The sequence below is a fragment of the Canis lupus genome, chromosome 1 (genome assembly GCF_003254725.2).
Source record: "Canis lupus dingo isolate Sandy chromosome 1, ASM325472v2, whole genome shotgun sequence".
Lineage (NCBI taxonomy): Eukaryota > Metazoa > Chordata > Mammalia > Carnivora > Canidae > Canis > Canis lupus.
In genome coordinates this window covers 102,050,009-102,075,712 of record NC_064243.1, presented here as the reverse complement: position 1 = coordinate 102,075,712, position 25,704 = coordinate 102,050,009, and the positions used below count along the sequence as shown (strand labels likewise).

At 42.4% G+C, this 25,704-nt stretch overlaps 1 protein-coding gene across 1 annotated transcript; it reads left to right on the top strand.

The window, feature by feature from the left end:
* The first annotated feature begins 673 nt into the window (after positions 1 to 673).
* On the top strand, positions 674 to 23,715 carry NLRP8 (NLR family pyrin domain containing 8). Its single transcript, XM_025421893.3, has 10 exons — positions 674 to 962; positions 2,163 to 2,237; positions 4,337 to 5,936; positions 9,462 to 9,632; positions 11,452 to 11,619; positions 14,414 to 14,566; positions 15,932 to 16,102; positions 18,318 to 18,488; positions 22,032 to 22,202; positions 23,300 to 23,715. The coding sequence occupies exons 1-10, from the start codon at positions 674 to 676 to the stop codon at positions 23,427 to 23,429; spliced, it is 3,099 nt and encodes a 1,032-aa protein (XP_025277678.1). The 3' UTR covers positions 23,430 to 23,715.
* Positions 23,716 to 25,704: the final 1,989 nt, after the last annotated feature.

Here is a 25,704-nt window from a genome sequence, read left to right as displayed (position 1 = left end):
GGATGAAAAGGAATAATAAGCCTTTGATTCCAAGCACTTTTATAAATTCCCATTGAGTCTTTAAAATAACTGTGGTATAGATGTAAGCCCCAAATAATTGTTAGCTATGATATGCCAGGCATAGGTCCAAATGTACCTGTAGATTTGTCTCTGAGAAACCTCACACTCCCATCAACAGGTATGCTCTGATCCCAGGATCAAAGATGAGAAGAGAGGCACAAAGAGGTGCTGTGATTTGCCTATCTACCTTGCTAATACATGGCAACAATTATAGAAACGACAAAATGGATTTGAGTCCAAACACTAAGCCTGAATACTAGACAGGTCCCTTGGTTTTTCCATAAGGGAAAGAACATCATGGGGGAGGGGGGAAAGGAGCTAAAGAGAGTATCTGATACATTATATGCTATATCAAATATTAATTAAATAAATCTGTCCTCTTGGGTGAGTTTTCATTTTCTTATATCTTCATGCCTTCACAGGTCTGGTCTGTTCTCTTCTAATTGGTTGTCTTGATCACTGGCACTAAGGTTCTAGGTCTTGAGTGAAGATAAGTGAAATGAATCAGAAATCTGGCCCTTCTCCATCCGGCTCTCCTTCCAGATCTTCCTCCTGTTCTTCCTCTTGCTCTTCTTGCTCTTCTTCTTCTCCTTGTTATTTAATCTCATCCTTGATGTCCTCTGCCTCCTCCACCTCCCCTTTTGAAAATGGGGTCATGCTGTACATGGTCTATTTAAGCAAGGAGGAGCTACAAACATTCAAGCAGCTTTTAGTGGATGAGAGACCCAGACCTGGCTCTGTCCAGATCACCTGGGACCAGGTGAAGACTGCCAGATGGGGGGAGGTGGTTCATCTCTTAATGGAATACTTCCCTGGACGACTAGCTTGGGATGTGACTCATGACATCTTTGCCAAGATGAACCAGATGGAACTGTGTCTTCGGGTGCAAATGGAGCTAAATGGTGAGTAATAATCTAATATACAAAATGGGGATGGGTTTGAGTGTTAAAGAACTAAATACTTTACTGGCCACCCATGTTAGTCTCCTGAACAAGAAGGTAAATAGTAGAGTGTGATGATACCTCTGACCCCAAAAGGCAAAGACCATCATGTTAGCATGGTTTAAAAAACTTAACCAGATACTGCTTATCTGCTATCTCTATATAGTCTATCTTCATTAATTATGGATTCCATGTTTGAGAATCTGCCTATTCACTAAACCTTACTTGTAACTCCAAAATCAGTGATTGTGGCACTTTCATAGTCATTTATAGACATGAAGGGTAGAGAAAAATTGAACACAGATGTTCCCAGCTGCAATTTAACAAAGCAGTGCTCTGCCTTCTTAACTGTGCACTCATCCTATAAACAAGTGTCCTTTCCACGGTCTATTTGGTGCCACTTTTTTTTGTGTTTTTGTGTATCTTGTTGATGACATTGCTATTTAACCTGCCTCCAAGTGAAGTGGTGAAGGGCTGTTTAGTGTTGGAGGCACAAAAGAGCTATGCTATGCCTTACAGGGAAAATATATGTGTTGGGTAGGCTTCATTCAGGCCTGACTTATAGTGCTGTTGATTGTGAGTTCAGTGTTCATGAGTCAACAATATATAATGAATAAGATTTCTTTAAACGAAAACACACATGGACCATGGTTATGTATTGAAGATTTGAAAATGTAAGCAGAGGCTACAGGAACCTAACCCTGTATTCATGGGGGAGCAGAACTGGCTAATTGAATATTCACAGTAATTTTAGAGAACATAAATAACATGAGTAAGAAGAATCAATGATTACATGTGTATGTGTATACACATTATTTTCATATACATATAAATTTGCACATAAATAGATATATACATGTACACAGATATGTGCACATGCATAGATATTAAAGTCTGCATATATTTTACAAATATATATGCATGTGTGAGTTTGTATATATTGCTACCTCTGTGTCCGGATGAGCTATCAATTTGTATTATTGAATATTCAGTACATTCCTAAAAGAGCACCATTTTCTCACTTCCTAACATGATGGAGTCTAGACAATTTTCTTCTCCCTGGACTAAGGTGGTGAGAGAATGGGACTCTTGGATGGTGTGGCTGCTCCTATCCTGAAACAATCATCCCAGTGGAACAGTCTACTTTCCTGTCTATTCCAGACATTCTACCCAGCCTGGAGCTAGAGGACTCAAACCCAAGAGAAATGCCAGTGAGTTTGGAGGAAGGAGAATCTGGTATGTGCTGGCATTGTGACAAAACCTGGAAGAAAGTGGGCTGTGGGTTGGGGTGAGAAGCTCAATTCCTGAGGCAAGGCAGATTATAAATTACTATGTCAGCATCTCTTTTATGAATCAGAATTTAAGAAAAAAAAGAGTTGTTGTGGATGTACCTAACTCAGAAGTCCAGCCACCAACCCAGCTGGCAGCATCAAGTGATATCAAGACATCACTTCTGTCCTTCTCCTGGCTCCCTTTTCTTCTGTAGGACTCAGTCTTGAGTGGTCTCCCCTGCCACACTGACCATCTTGACCACCAGCTACCCTACATATACATTGTACCTGCTTAGCATCATCAGCAGAAAGAGTATTTTGTCATTTCTCTAGCATTCGTCCTAGAACTGATTCAGCTGAATGAACTGAGGTCACAAGTTCAACAATGAATGAAATGATGGAGTGCTCTGGTTGGTTAAGACTGGCCCATGCATACTTCAAAGAGAGCTTGGTGGTAGGCCAGCCATAGTTCAATTTAAAAACCAAGGCCTAGGGCAGCCCCAGTGGCTTAGCGGTTTGGCACTGTCTTTGGCCCAGGGCGTGATCCTGGAGACCAGGGATCGAGTCCCATGTCGGGCTCCCTGCATGGAGCCTGCTTCTCCCTCTGCCTGTGTCTCCGCCTCTCTTTCTCCGCCTTCTCTTTCTCTCACCTGTCTCTCTTGAATAAATAAATAAAATCTTAAAAACAAGGCCTGGCAAGGGGTAGTTCACCAAAGAATCACTGGAGTGCTATGCCAGAATGGGAATGGTTAGTAAGCAGGCAAATACAACAGATACCTTAATCCATCCTCTTCCCTGCTCTACCTCCTGGAACATCAAAAATTGGATTCTAGAAAGAACTCAAATTATGTTCATGTGAACTGAGTTTGCATTTCCCAGTCAGGTTGTGTGAAGAGATAAGGTCAAAAGGAGCCAAGAGCCCAAGGGCAACACTCAAATTTGTTGTGAAAGCACACAGGAAGTGGGATGTGGGATCCCCAGTTCCAGCCTTAGCACAGTTAGATTTCACCTGTTCAATAAATACTGGAGGGCTGATGGTTCTGACACCATAGTCTCAGCCAGAGTCATAAACCCCGCTTTATTTTGGAGATGGCAGGCTGGAGGCTTAGAGGTTCTATGACTTGCTTACCCTCATGAAGCTAATAAGTAAGTTGATCTTGAACTTGTAGTAAGCACCCTTCTACTTATCAGCTAGAGGTGGAGCAAATAAAGTTGGAGCCAGTCATCATGTCTAATTTGCAGTTTCCTGTTGAGGGGAGGGTGTAGTGGATCACAGGTTGAGATGAAGGTCATGACAGCTCCTTTTAACTCCCTACTCCATATCTCATGTGCTGACAGAATCCAATTTATTTAGGGGTAAAATTTACATGGCCCTAAGTGAAATACTTTTTTCCTAGGTTTCCTTAAAGTTGGGATTAACCATCTGATGGCTCTAGACCATCGGATATAAGTAGAAGTCTCCTGAGTGCTTCAGTTTGTACTGATGGAAGTAGACATGAGCTCTGAGCATGTCCCTCCTCCCCACTATTTCTGCTCTGAATACAAATATAACTTACTACGTAACAATAACAGAACTACAACAACAATCTCCTATTCATGAGGCAATAAGCATAAAGAACAGACTTATAGAAATGTGTTAATTTTTACATGTCCCTCCCCATATTTCTTTTTTTTTTTAAGATTTTATTTATTTATTCATATGAGAGAGAGAGAGAGGGGCAGGCTCCACTCAGGGACCCCAATGCAGGACTCGATCCTGGGACTCCAGGATCCTACCCTGAGCTGAAGGCAGGCACCCAACCACCAAGCCACCCAGGTGTCCCTTTCCTCCCCATATTTCTTAAGTCAAAAGTAGACCTTCTCTGTTTAAACCACTTCAAGCTGACTTCTCTGTTTACTCACAGCTTCTTAATTGGTGCAGAGCTGTCTGGAAAAGTGCATAATGCATGCAGGTGTGTCGTGGGGCCTAATGTAGACATCAGGGCTAGTTTTCCTTTTGTTTGACTGGTTCTTACAAATAACTCTGACACTGTACCCTGTATTTCTCCCACCTTGCTAATCTAGATAAAATACAGGAGTACAAACTGTATATGATAGATGAATATTCCATGATACGGAGCAAGACCACTTGGCCTGGGAACCATATGGACTTCTTCTACCAAGACATAGAGAGACACGAGAGATTCTTACCATGTATTTTTCTTCCCAAAAGACCTCAAGGTAGACAACCCAAGACTGTGGTCCTACAGGGAGTGTCTGGAGTTGGTAAATCAAGCTTGGCCGGAAAGGTGATGTTGGAGTGGGCAAAAAACAAGTTCTACAGCCACAAGTTCTGGTATGCTTTCTACTTCCATTGCCAGGAAGTGGCCCAGGTAGATGAGCAGAGCTTGTCAGAGCTGATTGCTCATAAATGGCCCAGGGCACAGGCTCTCATGTCCAAGATTATGTCCAAACCAGACCAACTTCTGCTCCTCTTTGATGGCTTTGAGGAAGTAACATTGACCCTCACGGATAGACCAACTGACCTGAGTGAGGACTGGAGCCAGAAATTGCCTGGGTCTGTCCTTCTGACCAGTTTGCTGAGCAAAATAATGCTTCCTGAGGCCACCCTACTGATCACCCTGAGGTTCACATCTTGGAGGAAACTTAAGCCCTTCCTAAAACATCCCTCTTTTATAACACTTACAGGGTTTAGTATGGTGGAAAAAGTCAAGTATTTCAGAACATATTTCAGAAACAAGAGGGAGGCTGATGAAGCCTTGAGTTTTGTCATGGGAAACACGATTCTCTTCTCCATGTGCCAGGTCCCTGTGATTTGCTGGATGGTGTGTTCTTGTCTGAGACAGCAGATGGAGAAAGGAGTAGATCTTGTGCAGGCGTATCCAAATGCCACAGCTGTATTCGTCCAGTATCTGTCTAGCTTATTTCCAACCAAGGCTGGAAGCCTTCCCAGTAACACTCACCAAGAACAACTGAGAGGTCTGTGTTACTTGGCTGCAGAAGGTATGTGGAACATGCGATGGGTGTTTGACATGAAAGACTTTGAGCAGGCCAAGCTGGATGAGACCGCTGTTGCTACTTTTCTCCATGTGAATATTTTTCGAAGGGTTGCAGGTGACAAAGACTACTATGCTTTTGCCGACTTGAGCTTCCAGGAGTTTTTTGCTGCCTTGTTGTATGTTCTCTGCTTCCCACAAAGACTAAGAAATTTCTGGGTGTTGGACCGTGTTCAAATCATATGCCTCATAGCATATCCTGGAAGAAAGAAAAACCATCTTGCTCAGATGGGGCTTTTCTTATTTGGCCTTTTAAATGAGAAGTGCAGTTTAGCCGCAGAGAAGTCCTTCCGATGCAAGCTGTCCTTGGGTAATAAGAAGAAACTGCTGAAAGTTGCAGCCTTGCCATATGAATGTGGCCCACCAACCCTGCACCATGGCATCCCACAGCTATTCTACTGTCTGCATGAAATCCAGGAGGAGGCATTTGTGAGTCAGATCCTAAGTGATTGTCAGAAAGCTGCTTTGATCATCAGCAGGAACAAAGACATGCAAGCATCTGCTTTTTGTCTTAAACACTGTCGACATTTGCGGAATCTAGAACTGACTATTACCCTGACCATCACTCAACTGTATGCACTCAACCCGGATCCCCTCCAGTCCACTGAGTGAGTGCTTGCATCCCTCCTTGGGCAGCCTATCCTTCCCAGGAACCTTGTCTACCATTCCCCCAGGCATCCAGGATGGCCAGCTGTCCTGAGGTAGTCCCTTACAGAGAACACTTTCAGTTTTAAAACCAGGACGGGGGGTGCTCCTAGGATACAGAGTTTCATGCTAAAGCTGGGAGAATCCTGGAAAAGCAAAATGATTTGTTTACCTTCCTTATCTCTCTTCTGCATGCCCTCCCTTCCCTTAAATGAGGGGACCTTGCTTCACTTGTCACCCCCACTTCTGTGTATCACCAGCTTGTTAGTCTCTAGGGAAGTGCTGTCCAATGGGACTTGCTGTGATGGTGGAAATCCATTAGCTACGTGTGACTGCTGAACACTTGGGAATATGGTTAGTGTGACTGAGGCACTACATTTTAAACTTTATTTAACTTTAATTAATTTAAGTTTGGATAGCCACGTATAGCTGTGGTCACCATATTGGGCAGCACAACTCCAGGGGAGCTTTCCTTTCAGTGTAAAAACATCACTTCCATCTTTAATTAGGGGGAAAAAAACTGAAAACTACATGGCCTCATGAAGGGACTATTACATCTCCCTCCTTGTTTTCCTAACAAACATCTTGAAATCACCGTTTCTGTTCACTGTTTCTTCCCTGTTCCCCATTGTGATCTGAAGTGGGTGTTCTGGCTTCCTGGGCAAGAGTTTGGTCCAGCTCTTCCAGGGACCAAACTGTGTGTCTTTGGACAATTCCTAAATTTTCTGGGTCTCTGCTTCTTCATGAGTAAATAATTTTTAAAAAATAGTACATGCCCCACAAGGTTTTTATGAAGGTTAAATAAGACCATATGTATGACACACCAAACATGTCCCAGCCTTTAGTTCCTACCAATAAATATGGCTAGAATTACTATATTATTCCCACCACCCAACTGAAACTCTCTCAGAAGATCTATACTTAAATATAGTGGATATACTTTTCTTAAGTGACAGTACTGACTACTCACTTTTTCAGACAGTTTTCATACTGGTTAATATTTGTTTAGCTTTTTCCCTGTGCCAGACACAGTGCCAGGTATGTTTACTTGATGCGAATTGTGGCTTTCAACATGGCTATTGGACACCACGAAGCACTGGAGGTCAGATAGATTCATAAGTTGTCCAAGGTCACACAGCTGGTTGAAGCTAACACTTAAACTGAAATGGGACCTCTGCTGGCTGTGATGAACAGCCAGAAAACTAGACTGACCCCTGGGATTGGAGGCATGGGAAAGAGCACACTTTTTTGCTACAAACTTAGAGTGCTCCCCTCATTCCTTCATTTCTCTGTATAAAGGAGCCACAATCTCTTCCAGCTGCATTTTTTTCCCCATGAAAGATGGCATAAGTCTTAAGCATGTTGATGGGTTGTTGTCAGGTTCCTTTGAAATGTCATACGTCAGTCTGATGTATGGCTATATAAATAAAGGGACCTCTTCTGAAGTTAGGCAACATCTCGGTTCTATGTGATGCGTCATCACATCAAACAATGCCCATCTTTCTCCAGCACATGTGAGTTTCTCCAGGGCAGAGGTAAGCAAACGCAGCTTGCTGTTCATTATTGTAAATAAATTTCAATCAGATCTCAGCCACGCTTGCTTGTGACATTGTTTCAACTGCTACCATACTGCTGTGGCCAAGTTGGGATATATCCACAAATTGTTTGATCTATGAAAGCTGAATATTTGCTAGCTGACCACTTACAGAAAAAAATTGCCTAGTGCTGTGCTAGGGTATGTTTTTAGAAAAGGAATTGCCAGATCACAAGGTGGACACATCACATCTTAACTTTGTATCACAGATAGCACCAAATTGCTCTCCAGGGATTCTTAGTATTTTATGGATGAGATGACTACATAGGACAGGCAATTCTATGTCTACTTCCAACTTATAAGAGCAGCTCCAAACAGCTCCACAACATCACATCTGACTGGCCCCTTTGCCCCTGAGTACTTTCAACTGGGGAGGAGAATGCATGCCAAGAGCTTGATATCTAACTTGCTATTATTACATATTGGTCTTCCCAACAAAGACCTCAAAAGTCTAACCATAATGTCTTGATCTAAATCTGAATTAATCCTAAAACTTAAAATTAGCAGAACTCTTAAAAGATGAGAAATTTCTTTTGTGTTGGTCAGTCTGTGTTGATAACTTCTGTGGCAGTTCTTGAAGAGAGTTGGTATGTTTAGCCCAGCTTTTTTGGAGCTATAATTGATGTATAACATTGTGTATGTTTAAGGAATACAACGTAGTGATTTTGTTTTAAGATTTTATTTATTTATTCAGAGAGAGAGAGAGGCAGAGTCACAGGCAGAGAGAGAAGCAGGCTCCATGCAGGGAGCCTGACGTGGGACTCGATCCCTGGTCTCCAGGATCACACCCCGGGCTGCAGGCGGCGCTAAACCGCTGCACCACCGGGGCTGCCCCAATGTAGTGATTTTATATATGTATACATTACAAAATGCTTACCATGATAAGGTAATTTAATATATCCATCACCTCACCTAGTTACAATCTGTGTGTCTGTGAGTGATGAGATCTTTTACTCTCAGTGACTTTCAGGTATAGTATTGTTATTGATAGTCATCCAGCTGGACATTACATCCCCAGAATCTATTCATCTATAACTGGAGGTTTGTATCCTTTGACCACCTGTATCCATTTCCCCCACTCCAAATGGAGTTGGTATTATTTTTATGTGTTTGCATTTAAAATGGGTGTGAAAAGCACATGGTTTTATTATATGGGATTTCATTTTAAACAAAAATAACATGCTAGCATAAGTATTCTGAAATTTTCCTTTTTATTCTATGTCTTAGAAATATTTTAATGCTTGTGTACACCTTCTTCAATGAGGTCTACTAAAGTCTTCTAAATATAGGTGTACTGGAGATTATGAAATCAGTTCTCCCTTCATATGCTTTTGAGTTATTTCCAACTATCTAATACAAATAGTATGAAACAAAAAAACTCATGGGAGTCTCTTGATGAGCCTCTTTGAAAAGATTGCACAGGGGAAAATCAGCAGGTGCTTCCCGAGTCAAATTATATCACATATTGGTCCAGCTGTGGATTTTTTTTTCCTGCACTCACTATGCCGAAGGAGATTAATTTTTCCCTTATTTTGCTTCTGTATAGAGTTTTTTATTTTTAATAACAATTTTATAAGCAAAGACTAAAAATATAGGCTACAGATATAATTTAATCTCTTTCCCCATATAAATCCTAAGTGATTAAAACAATTTTCTTTCTTCCAAAGTCATAAGAAAATCTAGGTGTCCTTCCCAAAGGTCATAAGTCTTCCTGAATTAAAATGAGAAATCTTGCAGTAGTTCTCCTGGGCATTTTTTTTTTCAATGGGGGAGTCTTACTGGATCATTGTGATCACAACCAGGGTCAGGAACACCAGCCCTGAGTTTCCAAGTGGATTTTCTCAAGTTTAATCTCTGATGACAAGCCATGTTCTCTTTTCTCCCTTGCACACAGACCAGGAAGCAGCAATCAGTGTTTTCTCTGGTGGCAAGACTTCTGCTCCGTGGTTAGGACCCATGAGAATTTGGAAGTCCTGGCTGTGACAAACACTGTTATGGAAGCTGATTCAGTGAAGGTCCTTTCTGCGGCTCTGAGACATCCTGGGTGTAAACTGCAAAAACTAATGTGCGAATAAAACAGACACTGGTTGGAAAGGATTCTGTGGAAATAGTCTATTTCCCATCCCGTTTTTCTACCCCCCTCTCTGCTCATGTATACTTGCAGAAAGCATCCATGTTTATCATTTCCCCTCCTTCTAGTCTTATTGAGAAAGAATAGATAAACATTACTGTGTATGTATAAGGTGTTATAGCATCATGACTTGATATACATATATTGCAAAATGATCACCTCAGTAACTTTAGCTAATATTCATCATCTCCTAGAGCTACCAAATGTTTGTCTTCCCTGTGGTGAGAAAGATCTACTCTCTTGGCAACTTTCAAATACACCATCCAGCCATGTTGACTGCAGTCCTCAGGCTATGCATCACATCCCCAGTACTTTTGCATCTTTTTTTTTTTTTTTTTTTTTTTTTTTTTTACTTTACTTTTGCATCTTCTACCTGGAAGCATGTACCTCTTGACCACCCTCACCCGATTCCCATCTCCTACCTCTGATGACAAACAAAACAAAAAAACCTGATCTATTTTTCTGAGTTTGTGGGTGTTTTTTGTTTGGGTTTTTTTTTTTTTTTTAGATTCCACATATTAGGGAGATCATTTTTCCAAAGAGGACATACAGGGATGCCTGGGTGGCTCAGCAGTTGAGCATCTGCCTTTGGCCCAAGGTGTGATCCTGGAGTCCCCGGATCGAGTCCCACATCGGGCTCCCTGCATGGAGCCTGCTTCTCCCTCTGCCTGTGTCTCTGCCTCTCTGTCTCTCTCATGAATAAATTAATAAAATCTTAAAAAAAAAAAAAAACCAGAGGACATACAAATGGAGTAGGTTTCCCCATTTCATGGATGAACAAACTAGAACAAACTGGATATGCACTTAAAATACAGATTTTAACTGAACATCTTGGCTCTAGAGTCTGTTCTTAAAGCCACTCCACTATACTCTCGCTCCCTGTGGATTTTAAGATCCAGAAACCCAATAACCAAAATTCCTTGAAATAGCACACCAGACATCATGTGGCCCCCTAGCCAGTGTCTGACCTATTTTTTTCTCCTGTTATTATGGTGACTGTTATTAGCTCCCACTTGTTGGGTGACTATTGTACATCAAGCACTATGCAGAGCCAGTTATAGGTGTCCTGTACATTAATTCCCACACCCATCTTAAGGAGAAGGCATCATGCTTTCTCGTGGACTCGGAACTGAATTTTGGAAGGTAAGTGACCTACGTTAAGTCACCCAACTGGGGAGGCCAGGCTGAGCTGAGAACCCATTTTAGACCTCACAGAAAGGCTCTCATGTATTCAAAGATTAATCGAATCTAGAACTGATTAGCAAATAGGCAGATATTGGTCAAAAGATACGAACTTCCAGGTAGAAGGCGAGTAAGTTCTGGGGATCTAATATGCAGCATTGGGACTGTAGTCAACAATACTATATGGTATACTCCAAAGTTGCTGAGAGTCCATCTTCAGTGTTTCCATCACAAAAAATGATAATTTTGTAATGGGGTGAAGGTGTTACCCAATGCCTAGGCAGTAATCATTTTGCAATATACTGGAGTATCAAATCAACATGTCGTACACCTTAAACTTAGATGTTGTTATGTGTCAATCACATCTCAGTAAAGCTGGAGGACTAATTAGCCACTTTGTGGCAATGGTTTCATGGGTATATGCATATGTCCAAACTCACCAAGTTGTGATCATTAAAATGATAGATGCATTTATTGATATCTTATTTATACCTCGATTAAGCTGTTTTTGAAAAAAGAACTTATTGGCTGATGAGATCTTATCGTAACGAGGCACTGCTTACCTCTCTAGCTTTAGACGTGTGAATACTTCCATGTTGAATGAAGACTTACTCCAAGTTTTGATGGAAAACTGGTATCTGAGATGCTTGGAAATACAAGGCACAGAAGTGAGGTGTGAGGCCATGGAGTTTCTGTGCACAGCCTTAAAATACCCACAGTGCTATCTCCAGTGTCTGAGGTAAGATGGGCCTGAGATTGAGAAAAGATCCTGGCAACCAGACTGTTCTTTCAGAGGTAGGATTACATGTGCAGTCTGCCTGTTATCTTTTTTTTTTTTTTTGGTCTCATTATTGTTCATTTTATATGGCTTTTTTTAAGGTGTTAAATGTGATGATTTGATGTACATACACATTGAGAAATAATCATCACCATCAAGCTAATGAACACATATACTACCTCACGTAGTTGCCATTTATGGGGAGGAACACTTAAGACCCACTCTCTTGGCAAATTTATATATTTATATATATACTACAGTATTGTCAACCACAGCCACCAAACTGTACATCAGTTCCCCAGAATTCATGCATCTTACAACTGGAAGACCATCCTCTCACCATTTCCCCCACATTCCTGCCCTTGGCAACCACCATTCTACTCCCTGGTTCTAAATATCACCTTTTCATGCTCTACAACTTGTTTGGTTTCTTTTTAAATATTTTATTTATTTGTGAGAGACAGAGAGAGAGGGGCAGAGACACAGAGGAGAAGCAGGCTCCATGCAGGAAGCCCGATGTGGGACTGTATCCTGGGACTCCAGGATCACACCCTGAGCTGAAGGCAGGTTCCAAACCGCTGCCACCCAGGGATTTCCTTCATGCTCTACAATTTGGCTGTGTCCTAGATGTGTCTGAGATAGAGAAACTAGAGCCTCGATGGTGACCTTGACCTACCTCACACCGGCTCACAAGAAGCGATTGCTAAGAATGCAGGAGTTTGTGAGCCGATTGTCAAACAGCATTATTGAAAAGTTAAATTGTACAGACTTAAATAAACCATATGAGAAAACAAAATCTGATAGATTATATATATATATATATATATATATATATATTTTTTTTTTTTAACACCTGTGTCTCCCATATCTGCTGTGTCCTGGTTTTCTTTTTTTTTTTTTAATATATATATATATATATTTTATTGGAGTTCAATTTGCCAACATATAGCATAATGCCCAGTGCTCATCCTATCAAGTGCCCCCCTCAGTGCCTGATACTCAGTCACCGCATCCCTCTGCCCACCTCCCCTTCCAGTACCCCTTGTTTGTTTCCCAAAGTTAGGAGTCTCTCATGTTCTGTCACCCTCTCTGATATTTCCCACTCATTTTCTCTCCTTTTCCCTTTATTCACTTTCACTATTTTTTATATTCCCCAAATGAATGAAACCATATAATGTTTGTCCTTCTCCAATTGACTTCCTAATTTATTTTGATGCCAGGGGTGCAGCAAACTTTTTCTATGAAGGGCCAGATAAGAATTTTCAGCTCTGTGGGCTATTCAGTCTTTGTCGTGACTTTTCAATTCTGCCATTATATGGCTAAATTTTCCATCAGTATGTAAATGAACATATGTGGCTGTGTTCCGATAAAACTGTATTAATTTATTGAGCACCCACTAATAATACAACTTATTAATATCTATTATTAATAATTAAGAAATATACAATTTGTTAATAACTCTACTGTATAATTTGCTGATTTAAAAATATATATTTTATTATTTATTTGAGAGAGAGACAGAGACAGAGCACAGTGGGGGAGAGGAAGAGGAAGAAGCAGGCTCCCCATTGTGTAGGGAGCCTGATGCAGAACTCAATCCCAGGACCCTGGGATCATGACCTGAGCCAAAGGCAGATACTTAGCCAACTGAGCCACTCGGGTGCCCCTAATTTGCTGATTTTTATTATGAGCATTGGGATTTGAATTTCATTTAATTTTCATGTGCTACAAAATATTCTTCTGATTTTTTTAACCATTTAAAACTTTTTTAAAGATTTTATTTATTTACTCAGGAGAAACACAAAGAGACAGAAGCAGAGACAGAGGCAGAGCGAGAAACAGGCTCCATGCAGGGAGCCAGATGTGAGACTCAATCCCAGGACCATGGGATCACACCCTGAGCCAAAGGCAGACGCTCAACCTCTGAGCCACCCAGGCATCCCCATTTAAAACATTTTTAAAATTCTTAGTTCACAGGTTATACAAAACCAGGTGCCAAACAGACTTGGCCCACAGCTATAGTTTGCCAACTTCCATTGTGTGTTCCTATAGTTGTTGCATTGGTGAGGTGCAGTGCTTCTGCTGTGCATTCAACAACCTCACATCATAAATCAACCACCGGAGGAGGATTCACACTAGACATTGGCAAACACTGCGCATCAGGGCATTCTTCTCCAGAGTCCATAAACATTTACCAGCACCCAAGTGCTTAGCATCCCCAAAGGACTTTCCGTGGGTTCCGTTGTGGCAACAAAACTTGCGCAGCCTCTTGTTCCTGCCAGCTCTGCTCCTTCACATGGGTCAGAGCTGAGTGGAGCCTGGAAGGTTCAAGTGGCCAGACCTGGAGGTGGAGCAACATGGTAGTTGGCTAAAGGTCAACTTCAGATGGAAACCTAACTTGACAAGACAATAGCTGTGACATGTGACTGAAATCTCAGTTCTTTGTCATGAAGATTGCTTGGCAGATAAATGTAAAATGAAGTTATATTTATTTCAAGGGCTGAATTGAGTTCTTGGTTCATAGTTAGAGCCCAGTTGTAAACCCATGCCAGTTGGTCATTGATACTATTGATACTTTGGGACTAAGATGCTGAATTTGATGCAAGATTACCAGCTGGAGAAGATGGAAATCTCCCCTGGAGTCATTCTTGTGTGAAGAACAAGGATGTTGGGACAGTAGATGGGATCTATGTGGCTACACAGGTACCATTTTCCCCAGGAGCTCAGGCTCGGCATTTTTATGTGGCCTCCATAGGTTGGAAGACTGCGCAGTTACCCCTAAAAGTTGGGTTGAACTTGCCAGGGATCTTGGAAGTAACAGACACTTGAAGACACTAATGCTGAGAAGTAGCTGCCTGGAGACATTTGGGGCATATTACCTGTCACTGGCCCAACTGGAAAGGCTGTTGTAAGTCTTGTTGTTGTTGTTGTTGTTGTTGTTATCATGACTTTGTTTGTTTGGTGAACTGAGTGCTTCTGGGAGGAGAGTAATAATGGAGGAAAGTGTGCCAACTTAAGTCTTGTGGCTGGTATGATTACCTAGATGGGTCCATGGAATACAATGAGCCCAATGCATCTGTCCTCCAGCTGATGACCTAGAACCTCACCAACAGTTTTCTTTCCTCATAGGTTGTAATTGATCCCTGCCCCACCCCTCACGATAGCCAGCTTAAAAGAGCATCACACAGTTTTGCATTGATTTGAATTTCACATAAGTGGCCTTAGCTAGTTCTTTTTCTGATCAACTAACATTTTCCTACTTAGTTGGTTCAGAAGCCCATTCCTTTTCACTGATGAATGATCACAGTTGTATGAATATGCAACAATGTAAGTATCCATCCTACCTGCCACTGAGGTTTAGGCTGTCTATACGCACACACATGCACGCAGCCACATGCTGTGATGAACACTCCAATAGTGGGATCTCTGAGTATAGAGAGCACCCATCTTCCATTTTACCAGCTTGTGGCCAGCATATTTTAAAAAATATTTTATTTATTTATTCACGAGACATAGAGAAAGAAAGAGAGAGGCAGAGACACAGGTAGGGGAGAAGCAGGCTCCATGCAGGGAGCCCGATGCAGGACTCGATCCTGGGACTCCAGGATCATGTCCTGGACCAAAGGCAGGTGCCAAACCACTGAGCCACCCAGGGATCCCCAGTGGCCAGCATCTTTGCACCAGTTTGCAGTCCCACCAACGGGTGGATACCAATTCCCATAACTCTGAGTCCCCATCTGGGCGTTGTTACTGGCCGTATTCTCACTACTCTTTTTGCCAGTCTACTGAACAGGTGATGGTATCTCATTATTTTAAAGTGTATTTTCTTCATTACTAGGAAAATGTTTTCATGACCTTACTATTCATTTTGGTTTCTCCACTATAATGCCTGTTCCTGTCTTTAATGCATCTTTTTAATAGATATCTATAGATAGATAATTTGAGTCTTTATTAAGCTTGTGAAAGGCTATCTTTCTTGGGCCACCCAGATGTCTGTTATATATTCTTTAGCCTTTGGTGGTCTCTTTCCTTCTAACCCCTATAACTGTCTTCTTGACCCACATCTTCTCCACTCCCCTAGCCTCACAGGAAGGCTGCTACTTTCTTCTTTAGGACTTGGAAGCCCTAAGAGATGATAACAAGGGTGTGATGAGGCTTTGACACTGAAAAAGAAATCCCAGATGGCAATGTTCATCTCTCAGTATGAAACAAAGAAAATCTGGTCATGGGCATGAATTTAAATGCATCCCATCTGTGTGTTTCTGTCCACCAGATTGGAGAATTGTGGCCTCACGGTGCTTTCCTGTAAAAGTCTTATGTCTTCCCTCATGAGTAATAAGATGCTGACCCATCTGAGCTTGGCAGAGAATGCCTTGAAGGACGAAGGAGCAAAACAGCTTTGTAGTGCCTTACAGCATCCTATGTGTCCTCTACAGAGGCTGGTGTGAGTTCCAAAATGCCCTCTTCTTGGGGGCTCCCTAGAGTAGAATAGAGTGTTTGAGGAAACCTACTGTATGTGCATATGTGTGTGTGCGTGCGTGTACACTGATCTCTATTATGAATTCTTTATTTTTTTAAAAGATTTATTTATTCATGAGAGACACAGAGAGGCAGAGACACAGGCATAGGGAGAAGCAGGCTCCATGCAGGGAGCCCAATGTGGGACTCGATCCTGGATCCTGGGGTCATGCCCTGAGCCTAAGGCAGAAAGCAGATGGCAGACGCTCAACCACTGAGCAACCCAGGCATCCCTATTATGAATTCTTTAAATGGTTTCCCTTAGGCGTCAGGATGTGTGATATTATGATTTATAACATAAATATGTATTTGGTCTTCCTGTTTCTGGCACAGAGCTCCCTAAACCCTTGGAAATACCTAAGTGGTGAGAGCTATAAAGGTGTTTTTGTTATGTTAATGAGGTGACTTTTGGAAAGCACCCAAGATTGGGTGCTTGTAGCCCCAAGAACCAGCTTTGGGATTAAAGGGTTAGAAGTGTAAGTCCTTCCCCCTAACTTCTGGGAAGGAGACAGGGGCTGAAGATGGAGCCAATCACCCATAATCAATGATTTAATTAATCATACCTGTGTAATGAAGCTACCTATAAACTCCGAAGGACAGTATTTGAGAGCTTTTGGATGGGTAAACACATAAAGATGCAGGGAGAGCAGCTCATGTGGAGAGGACTTGGAAATTCTGTGTCTTCTCCCCATACTTGGCTCTATGCATCTTTCATCTGTTGTTCCTGAGTTCTATCCTTTTATAATAAAATGGTGAAGAGTAAATGGGTTTCCTGAGTTCTACGAGCCACTCTAGCAAATTAATGGAATCCAAGGAGGGGGTCATGAGAACCTGACTGGTGATTGGCTTCCTGGGTTGGAGGAGGCACTGGAAGCTCCAGGTTATAGAAGCACAGCCGGAGCTTGCAGCTAGTGTCTAAGGGGAGTGAGGTGGGAGGAGTCTTGTAGGACTGAGCCCTTAACCTGCACAATCTGATGATCTGTAGGTATCAGTAGAATTGAGTTGAATTCTCAGATCCTATTGGTGTCTGAGAATTGTTTCTTAGTGTGGGGGACCACCCCATTTATGATGAAACTGGTCTCAGAGCACAAATGTAAGGTGCTTTTATCTATCATTAACAGAAAATAAACTCAGATGGTTTTAAACCATAAAGTTGCTGACTCATAAAACCAGAAATGAGAAAGTGGCACAAAATATCCCCTGAAGAGAAGAAATGTGTGGGAAATATCAGAAAGGGAGACAGAACATAAAGACTCCTAACTCTGGGAAACGAACTAGGGGTGATGGAAGGGGAGGGGGGTGAATGGGTGACAGGCACTGAGGGGGGCACTTTACAGGATGAGCACTGGGTGTTATTCTGTATATTGGTAAATTGAACACCAATAAAAAATAAATTTATTATTAAAAAAAATCCCCTGAACCCATTATACTTTTAGCTTCCCAAAGTTAAGCAGGAAGTGGTCCAGGTGCTTTGGAAAACAGTCTAGCTGCTCCTTAAAAGGTTAAATGTAGACCTAACATATAAATCAGCAATTCCACTGCTAGATACATACACAACAGAAATAAAAACACTCTCACTAGAAAGTTGTACACAGATGTTCATGGCGGCATTATTTATAACAGCCAAAAAATTGGAAATACATCAAGTGTTGATAAACTGATGCATGAATGAAGAATGTGTGGTGTATCCATATGATGGAATATTATTCAACCATAGAAAGAGTCAATATATTGATACACACTACAATATGGATGAACCTTGAAAATATTATGGTAAATGAAAGACACCGTTTTTTTTTTTTTTAGATCTGTTTGAGATCCTGATTTCAGTTCCTTTGGATTAATATCCAAAACCAGATAGTGGTTGCTGGAGTTGGGGGTGGGCTGAGGAACAAAATTGGGAATTAGAAGAATACAGGGTTTTCATTTTGGGGGTGATGAAAATGTCCTAAAATTGTGGCAAATGTGCACCTCTGTAAATATACTAAAAGACATTGATTTGTACAATCTAAATGGACAAATGATAGGGTATGTTAGTAATATCTCTAACCCTGTTATGCCAAAAAAAAAAGGGGGGGGCAGGAAAGGAGTAAAAATCTAAGGGTTTTTGGTTGGTTTTCTTGACACATGTTTCTTTGCAGGCTAAGAAACTGTGCCCTCACCTCGGACTGCTGTCAAGACATGGCCTCTGCTCTGGGTAAAAATAAAAATTTAAGAAGCCTGGACCTTGGCTTTAATAGCCTGAAGGATGATGGAGTTACTCTGCTCTTTGAGGCCCTCAAGAAGTCTGAGTCTGGCCTCCAGATCCTGGAGTAAGTTACTCATGCTCCTCTTGCAACAATGGTATGTAAAATTCTCTGAGCAGAATATGGGAAAGGATTTTTGCACTTCCAGGTTTTTCCCTCCATTTAGTTGGAGGACTGGATAGTTTCAGTGCAGTGGTTCAGAAAGTGGTTCCTCAGATTGGGAACTTCTTTCTCCCAGGAGTTGTTAGAGATGCAAATTACTGCAGTGTTTGCCTTTCTATGTCTAGCTTATTTCATTCAGCATAATGCCCTCAAGATGCATTTATGATGTCACAAATGGCAGGATTTCCTTCTTTCTTACAACTGGATAATATTCCATTGTGTGTAAATACGTTTTCTTTATCCATTCATCTGCTGTGGGCATGAAAGCTGTTTCTGTGTGGTAGCTATGGGGGTAATGCTGTGGGGAATAAGAGTGCAGGTGTCTCTTGGAGATCCTGGTTCCAGTTCCTTGTATGGGGACACAAAGGTGGTGCTGCTGGGTCATGTGGTGCTCTAGGGGTGAGCCCACAGACCACTCAACCTGCATGTCCAGGTGGCTCCCATGTATGCTGCACTTGAGGACTACAGTTCTAGGGAAGAGTCTTCCATTCAGTAAAAGACAGAAGAGTTTATTTGTTAGCTATGGAATGATGACTGAGATAGCTGGTCTTCTGAAATAGATGTTTGTACTTAGGGATTCTTTTTTACATATAATTTTCTTCTTCTTCTCCTAAATGGTCTCTATGCCAACATGTATGCTAGCCAGCAATTTGAGAAGCATCATCCTATTTTTAATTCATATTATGGTTTCATTGAGTATTTGGGAAAGATTTGGAAACAGCTCTGGATGTTGTGGATCCAACATGTGTGGATGAAATGGTTTTGCCTCTTTTCTGCCCACATTTTCTCCTCTCTATTAGTATAATCTGGGTTTGAAGTCTAGGTAATTAAAATCATTGCTTTATGTTACATCTCTAATTTCTTAGGATTAGTCTTGATAATGGACTTAATTTTTGTTGATAATTAGCTAGTCCAAGGAAATTTAGTGTTCATTATAATCCATGGTTGGTTGGTTGGTTGGTTTGTTTGTTTGTTTGTTTGTTTGTTTGTTTGTTTTTTAAGGCACCTGGCTGACTCAGTCAGTTAAGCACCCAAATCTTGATTTCAGCTCAGGTCATGATCTCAGAGTCATGAGATCAAGCCCCATGTCAGGCTCCATGCTGGGTATGGAGCCTGCTTGAGATTCTCTCTCCCTCTCCATCTGTCCCTCCTTACATGCTCTCTCTCTCTAAAAAATATCTTTAAAAAAGAATTTTTATTTTAAATAATCTCTACACTCAACATGGGGCTCAAACCCATAACCCTGAGATCAAGAGTCACATACTCTACCAGTTGCGCCAGCTAGGAGCCCGAGCTCCTAATTCTTTTTCTCCAGAAATTTAATCTTGGCTTTAAACATTGATTTATCTCTTAGACTGAGAAAAATATATTTTCAAGAATTAAACAAATTTCCAGATGAGAATTTATGTAGTGTTCTGAAAGCCTTTGCATGTGTGAGACTACTTTTTTTAAATCTACTTTCACAGATGAGCAGCAACTTGGCTGAGTATAAAATTCATGGACCACCCCATCCCAAACTTCTTAATCTAAAAATCCCCTAGATTTAATTCTGTGGCATTAATATCTTTATTTTTCCCAAGAAGAACCCAGACTTCTATTGCTTATTCTCTTCATTAAAAAAAAAAGTCCTCACATACCTGTGAGTCTTATTTATAATTAGAATTATTTTAGAACAACTCTCCTTCTATTGTTGAAAGGAAATTATTTATGTCACTGTAACCAAGGTTAAGGAATGTTTTGGTTGGTGCACTAAGGGAGCACCAGGTGCCTCCCTGATGAAAACAGCATCGGTATTTTATAAACCAATGCAAAGCTGAATGCATGCCCTTGTACTTTTGGCTTGAACAGCAGTTTCCAGCTTGTCATTTATCAGCTAGTGGAAGTTCACAGGGCAGGGGAGGCAAGCCATCAGAAAGAAAACAGAGGATGCACAGGTAGGAGACATAGGGCCCCCCATGGCTCTCTGTCCTGTCTCTTTTGCCTTGCTCCAGGGGAGATTCTACTCTTCATTCAAAATTGGGACCCTGGGAGGCCTGGGTGGCTCAGCGGTTTGGCGCCTGCCTTTGGCCTAGGGCGTGATCCTGGAGACCTGGGATCGGGTCCTGTGTCAGGCTCCCTGCATGAAGCTTCTCTCTGCCTGTGTCTCTGCCTCTGTCTTTCATGAATAAATAAATAAAATCTTTTTAAAAAATGGGACCCTGGGGCTCAGTCAGTTAAGCATCTGCCTTCAGCTCAGATCATGATCCCAGGGTCCTGGGATCAAGCCCCCCATCAGGCTCCCTGCTCAGTGGGGAGTCTGCTTTTTCCTCTCCCTCTGCCCCTCCCCCTGCTTGTGCTCTGGCTCTCTCTCTCAAATAAAAAATTTTTTAAAAATGGGACCCAAGGGCAGCCCCGATGGCCCAGCCTTTTGGCACCACCTTCAGTCCAGGGTATGATCCTACAGTTCCGGGATTGAGTCCCATGTCAGGCTCCCCGCATGGAGCCTGCTTCTCCCTCTGCCTGTGTCTCTGCCTCTGTGTGTGTGTGTGTGTGTGTGTGTGTGTGTGTGTGTGTGTGTGTCTGTCATGAATAAATAAATAAAATCTTTAAAAATAAAAAAATAAAAATGGGACCCCCAAATCACCCCCTTTCTGCACCTTTTGCTCACCTACACAGTACTACTTCTTTTATGCCTGTTCTAAACTTATGATAGGCATCCCTTCTATGATGCAGCTCCTTTCTAGAACTTCCTCTCCAGCTTTGCCATAAACACTGTGGGGGCAGAGGGATCTATTTATGGAGGAACCAGAATGCTGGCACACTGAAATAGTGAAACCATGCTCTTCTTTTTTTTTTTTTTTTTTTTTAAATTTTTATTTATTTATGATAGTCACACAGAGAGAGAGAGAGACGCAGAGACACAGGCAGAGGGAGAAGCAGGCTCCATGCACCGGGAGCCCGACGTGGGATTCGATCCCAGGTCTCCAGGATCGTGCCCTGGGCCAAAGGCAGGCGCCAAACCGCTGCGCCACCCAGGGATCCCAACCATGCTCTTCAAATACATTTATTTGGGGACTTGCCTCCTCCCCTATCCCCAATCGACTATGAGTACCAGGAAGCCAGAGATGCTGTCTTCCTCAGTGTTGTGTCAACAATGCCCAGGGCAGTGCCTGGTACACAGGTGGTGCTAAATAAATAGTGTTTGAATGAACAAAGCTAATCCACTGTGACAATCCGTTTCTGAAAGAGGTTATATATCTCATAACTTCTTAGAGTTAGGACCTACAGCCTACCCTGGACAGTCGCCTGAAATGACACAAAGAATCTGATGCACACATAGCAGGTTCTTAAAAACATGTTTAGAATAAAATGCCTCATTCCAGTGGGTACGATTTCTGGGGTTAGGATTGGCTGAGCTCTCCGGTGTGGGGCATGGTGACTTGTCTCCTGTCTGCTTCCACCCTGCAGGCTGGAAAGGTGCCTATTCACCTCTCTCTGCTGCCAGGCTATGGCTTCCATGCTCCTCCACAACCAGAGCCTGAGGTACCTAGACGTGAGCAAGAATGACATTGGGCTCAGGGGCATATTGCTCCTGCGGGAGGCCTTCCAGCAGCACAAGTGGAAAAAGAAGGTTGTTTTGTAAGTTTCTACTGAATTCCCATGCAGAAACAGCAGCCCAAGCAAGGCTTTTTGTAAAGAGGGAGACTCTAGACCCAAAAAGCAAGTGCAGATATTGCTAATGTCCATCTCTCATTTCCTGAGGACTTATACTCACCTTAATGTGACTGATCATACCCCTAGGCCCTGCCTGTGCCTAATGGGAAAACTGACCTAGAGTCTCCCATCTGATTTTAACTTCTTTCTATCCTTCACCTTCTACCCCGGTTCTAACTGATTAATCACCACTTACCAGCTGTATGACTGTGAACAAGTTCTCTTACCTTGTTGAGTCTGTTTCCCCATCTGTGAAATGGGATGGCAGCTTCCTCCATGGAGGTGTTATGAGGATAGAAGGAAGTTTGTCTGTGAGGACGTGGCACAGTGCCTGACACCACGATGTCCTTGGTCAGCAGTGGGTTCTGGGTGGAGGTTGTAATATGAATTTCTTTATAAAATTTCTGAAGGTCAGAAATCTGGGAGCAGCTTGGCTGGCTCTAGTTCATGGTCTCTCCTGAGGCAGACCAGAGAGAATGCCTCAGACCTGAGGCAGAGAATGGCCACTCATCAGATGAACCACCAACTAGAGTTTGACGGAGACTAGATCGGTTTCGATGCTGAAACCATGTGGCTGTTGGCAGGTCACCCCAATGCTCCCTGTAGAGCTGCTTATGACAGAGCACCTGGCTTTCTCCAAGAGAGAGAGAGAGAACCCAAAAAAGACTCCCTAGTCTTTGATTACTTCGTGTAGAAAGTGGCATCTACCACTTCTGCCTTACTCTCTTGGTCACGTAGACCAACCATAGTGAGGGAGAAGACTCCACCAGAGTATGAGTAACAGGGCACAGAATCACTGGGCTGGTTGAGGCTTCATACCACACTCAGTAAGTGGTTGAACTGCAGCCCTCGGACTCCATCTGTGACTCCCAGGAGCAGCACCATTGATCTCAGTCTGCTGTATGGGACCAGAGTAGTCTCCAGGGTGGGGAATTTCTGTCCTCGAGGTTCTACATAATTCTCTAGAACCTCAGAAGAAAACCAAACATGAGAGAACAAAACCTAACTCTTACTATTCACAGGGAGACGAAACAGAATTATGCCCCAGACATGGTGATGAGGCTGGAGGGCCCAGCTGTGAAGAATGAAAGCCTGAGGATCATACAAGACTGGAGTGCTGACTGCTGGGATGAAGCAAGATGGATGGAGTGATCTGGTGCCCCCCTGGCTGTTTTATTCCTTGGGAAATGTTGGCGTATTGTGGACCATTCTCAGTCTGGAATGGCCCAGTTGGTTCTGGAAAATGGTTGGGGCATGACCTCTAAGCATCTCTCTGAGATGTTGAGGCCATGTGTTAGGTGCAGATTAGTTATTGAGTTGGGAGCGCCAGCCCATCTCCATCCCTGGCTTCCAGATATCTCTGAATCTGTCATGCTAATATTGTCTCTGGGAAATATCTGACTGGCCTATGAAGATATTGGAATAATTTAATTAAAAATGTATACATGAATGCAATCTGAAAACTTTTCAAGTGTTATTTATTTACCTGTAGACTAGTATATCAAACTGTTTAGAAGGAAGGATCTCAGGGGCACCAGGCTGGCTCCATTGGTGGAATATGCAACTCATGATCTCAGGGTTGTGGGTTTGAGCCCCATGTTGGGTGTAGAGATTACTAAAATCTTAAAAAAAAAAAAAAAAAAAAAAAAAGAACTCTGTTCCTTGTCTGAAAAAAGTGTCCAGGGGACATTTCCAAGGAAGATACTACAGCAAGAAATGGAAAAGGAAAAGCACCTCATTTTTTAAAAAGATTTTATTTACTTCCTGAGGGAGAGAGAGTGCACTTGAGGGAAAGAATCTGAAGCAAGCTCTGTGCTGAGTGCAAAGCCTGACGGGGCTCAGTTTCATCACCCCAAGATCACGGTCTTAGCCAAAACCAAGATTTGGCCATTCAACCAACTGAGCCATCCAGGTACCCCTCATTTCATATTTAAAGAACTCTCTTTAAAAATTAAATATGACTCCTAGCTTTTTTTTAATGAGTTTAGTGCATTAATGCAATAGAATAAGTTCAAGGAGAGGTTTCTTGGACACACAGGAGGCTGAACTAGAGCCTTGCTATGGAGATTGGTCCACGGGATGTCAAGAAGCTATAGGAACATGCAAGTGATCTCCCCTCCAACCTCATGGGGAGGGATTGTACATCACAGACTAAACTCTTTCAGGTCTAAACTATGCCATTCATGATTGAAGTAGTTAGAACAGCATTTGGAACTCAAAGATCTAGAAGCAGTCATATAATCGTTTTTCTTTTGAAAAATCATCTTTTTCTATGCTGTATAATGATCAGGTATCACCTGTGTTGGTTTATCTGCTCTCCAAAAGGGTTTCATTACAAAAGTCAGAGCAGTTGGGATCCTCAACCCCTCACCCACCCCTATGTCAGGAGTAGAGAAAAATAAAGGTCCATCAATGTCAAACAGCTGGAGCCAATGGTGAGCTACCACCACTACAGTCTACAGTGAATGAGGCTCAGAGATGGGCAATAGAAAGCCAGAGAATCCACTCACTGACACGTACCCCATAAGGCCCTGGAGACACTCCTTTGCTAAAGCAATAGGGGAATGTACCTTGGGAAGAGCCGGGCTTGAAGGTATGACAGTGTCCCCAGGCTTTGTGGTACGGTACAGTGTCTTAGCTGGGGAATGGGGGCTTCACACCTCCAGACTCAATTGGAATAGTGTGTGGCTTAGGCAACGGGTTTTAAAAATTCCCCCTGGGATTCTAACCTGGGGTGAAGTTTGGGAACAGCTGAAGTAGGAGCTATCTGTTAGCATAGCTGGGAATCACTTTGCAATGAATCAATGTCTCAATATGTTCTCTAGCTTAAACTTACAGTGTTGTCAATCATATCTCAATAAAGCTGCGGGGGAGAGGAAAAACTCTAGGAGACCACCATTAATGTGGAGACTCATGGCACAAAGTGGCTCATATTTCTGTCACCCAAGATGGACACTTTTGAAGGCAAGAACATTGTTTCAGAAAACGTTATTCTGACAACAGACAGGAATGCTTACTATGAGTTCACAGGGAATCCAGATAAAAGTTCTATGGAGAAAGTAGATTAAACAAAAAATGGCAGTGTGGCATCAGACTGTGGTCAGTAAATGCAGACTGTGTAAAATAAGGACACACGCACAATTATCATTGTGGGACAGCCTGCTGAAGGCTGGGCGCAGGTGTGCTACGGGGAGGCAGCATCTTCACCAGTAGCATAAAGATAGGCACAGAAAGCAGCTGTTCCACATTGTACGCTGGGCCTGGCCATTCCAAGCCCAGGGCAGCCAATGGGAAGCAACAACGTCACTGGCCCAGGATTCCCAAAAGACCATCACTAGCTTGTGGTTGCCCGTGAGCCAGGGAGCAGGCTCTGGTTTGGGAGGCAACTCGGTGAGTTGGTGAGTATTTTATCCCATCTTGTTTCTAG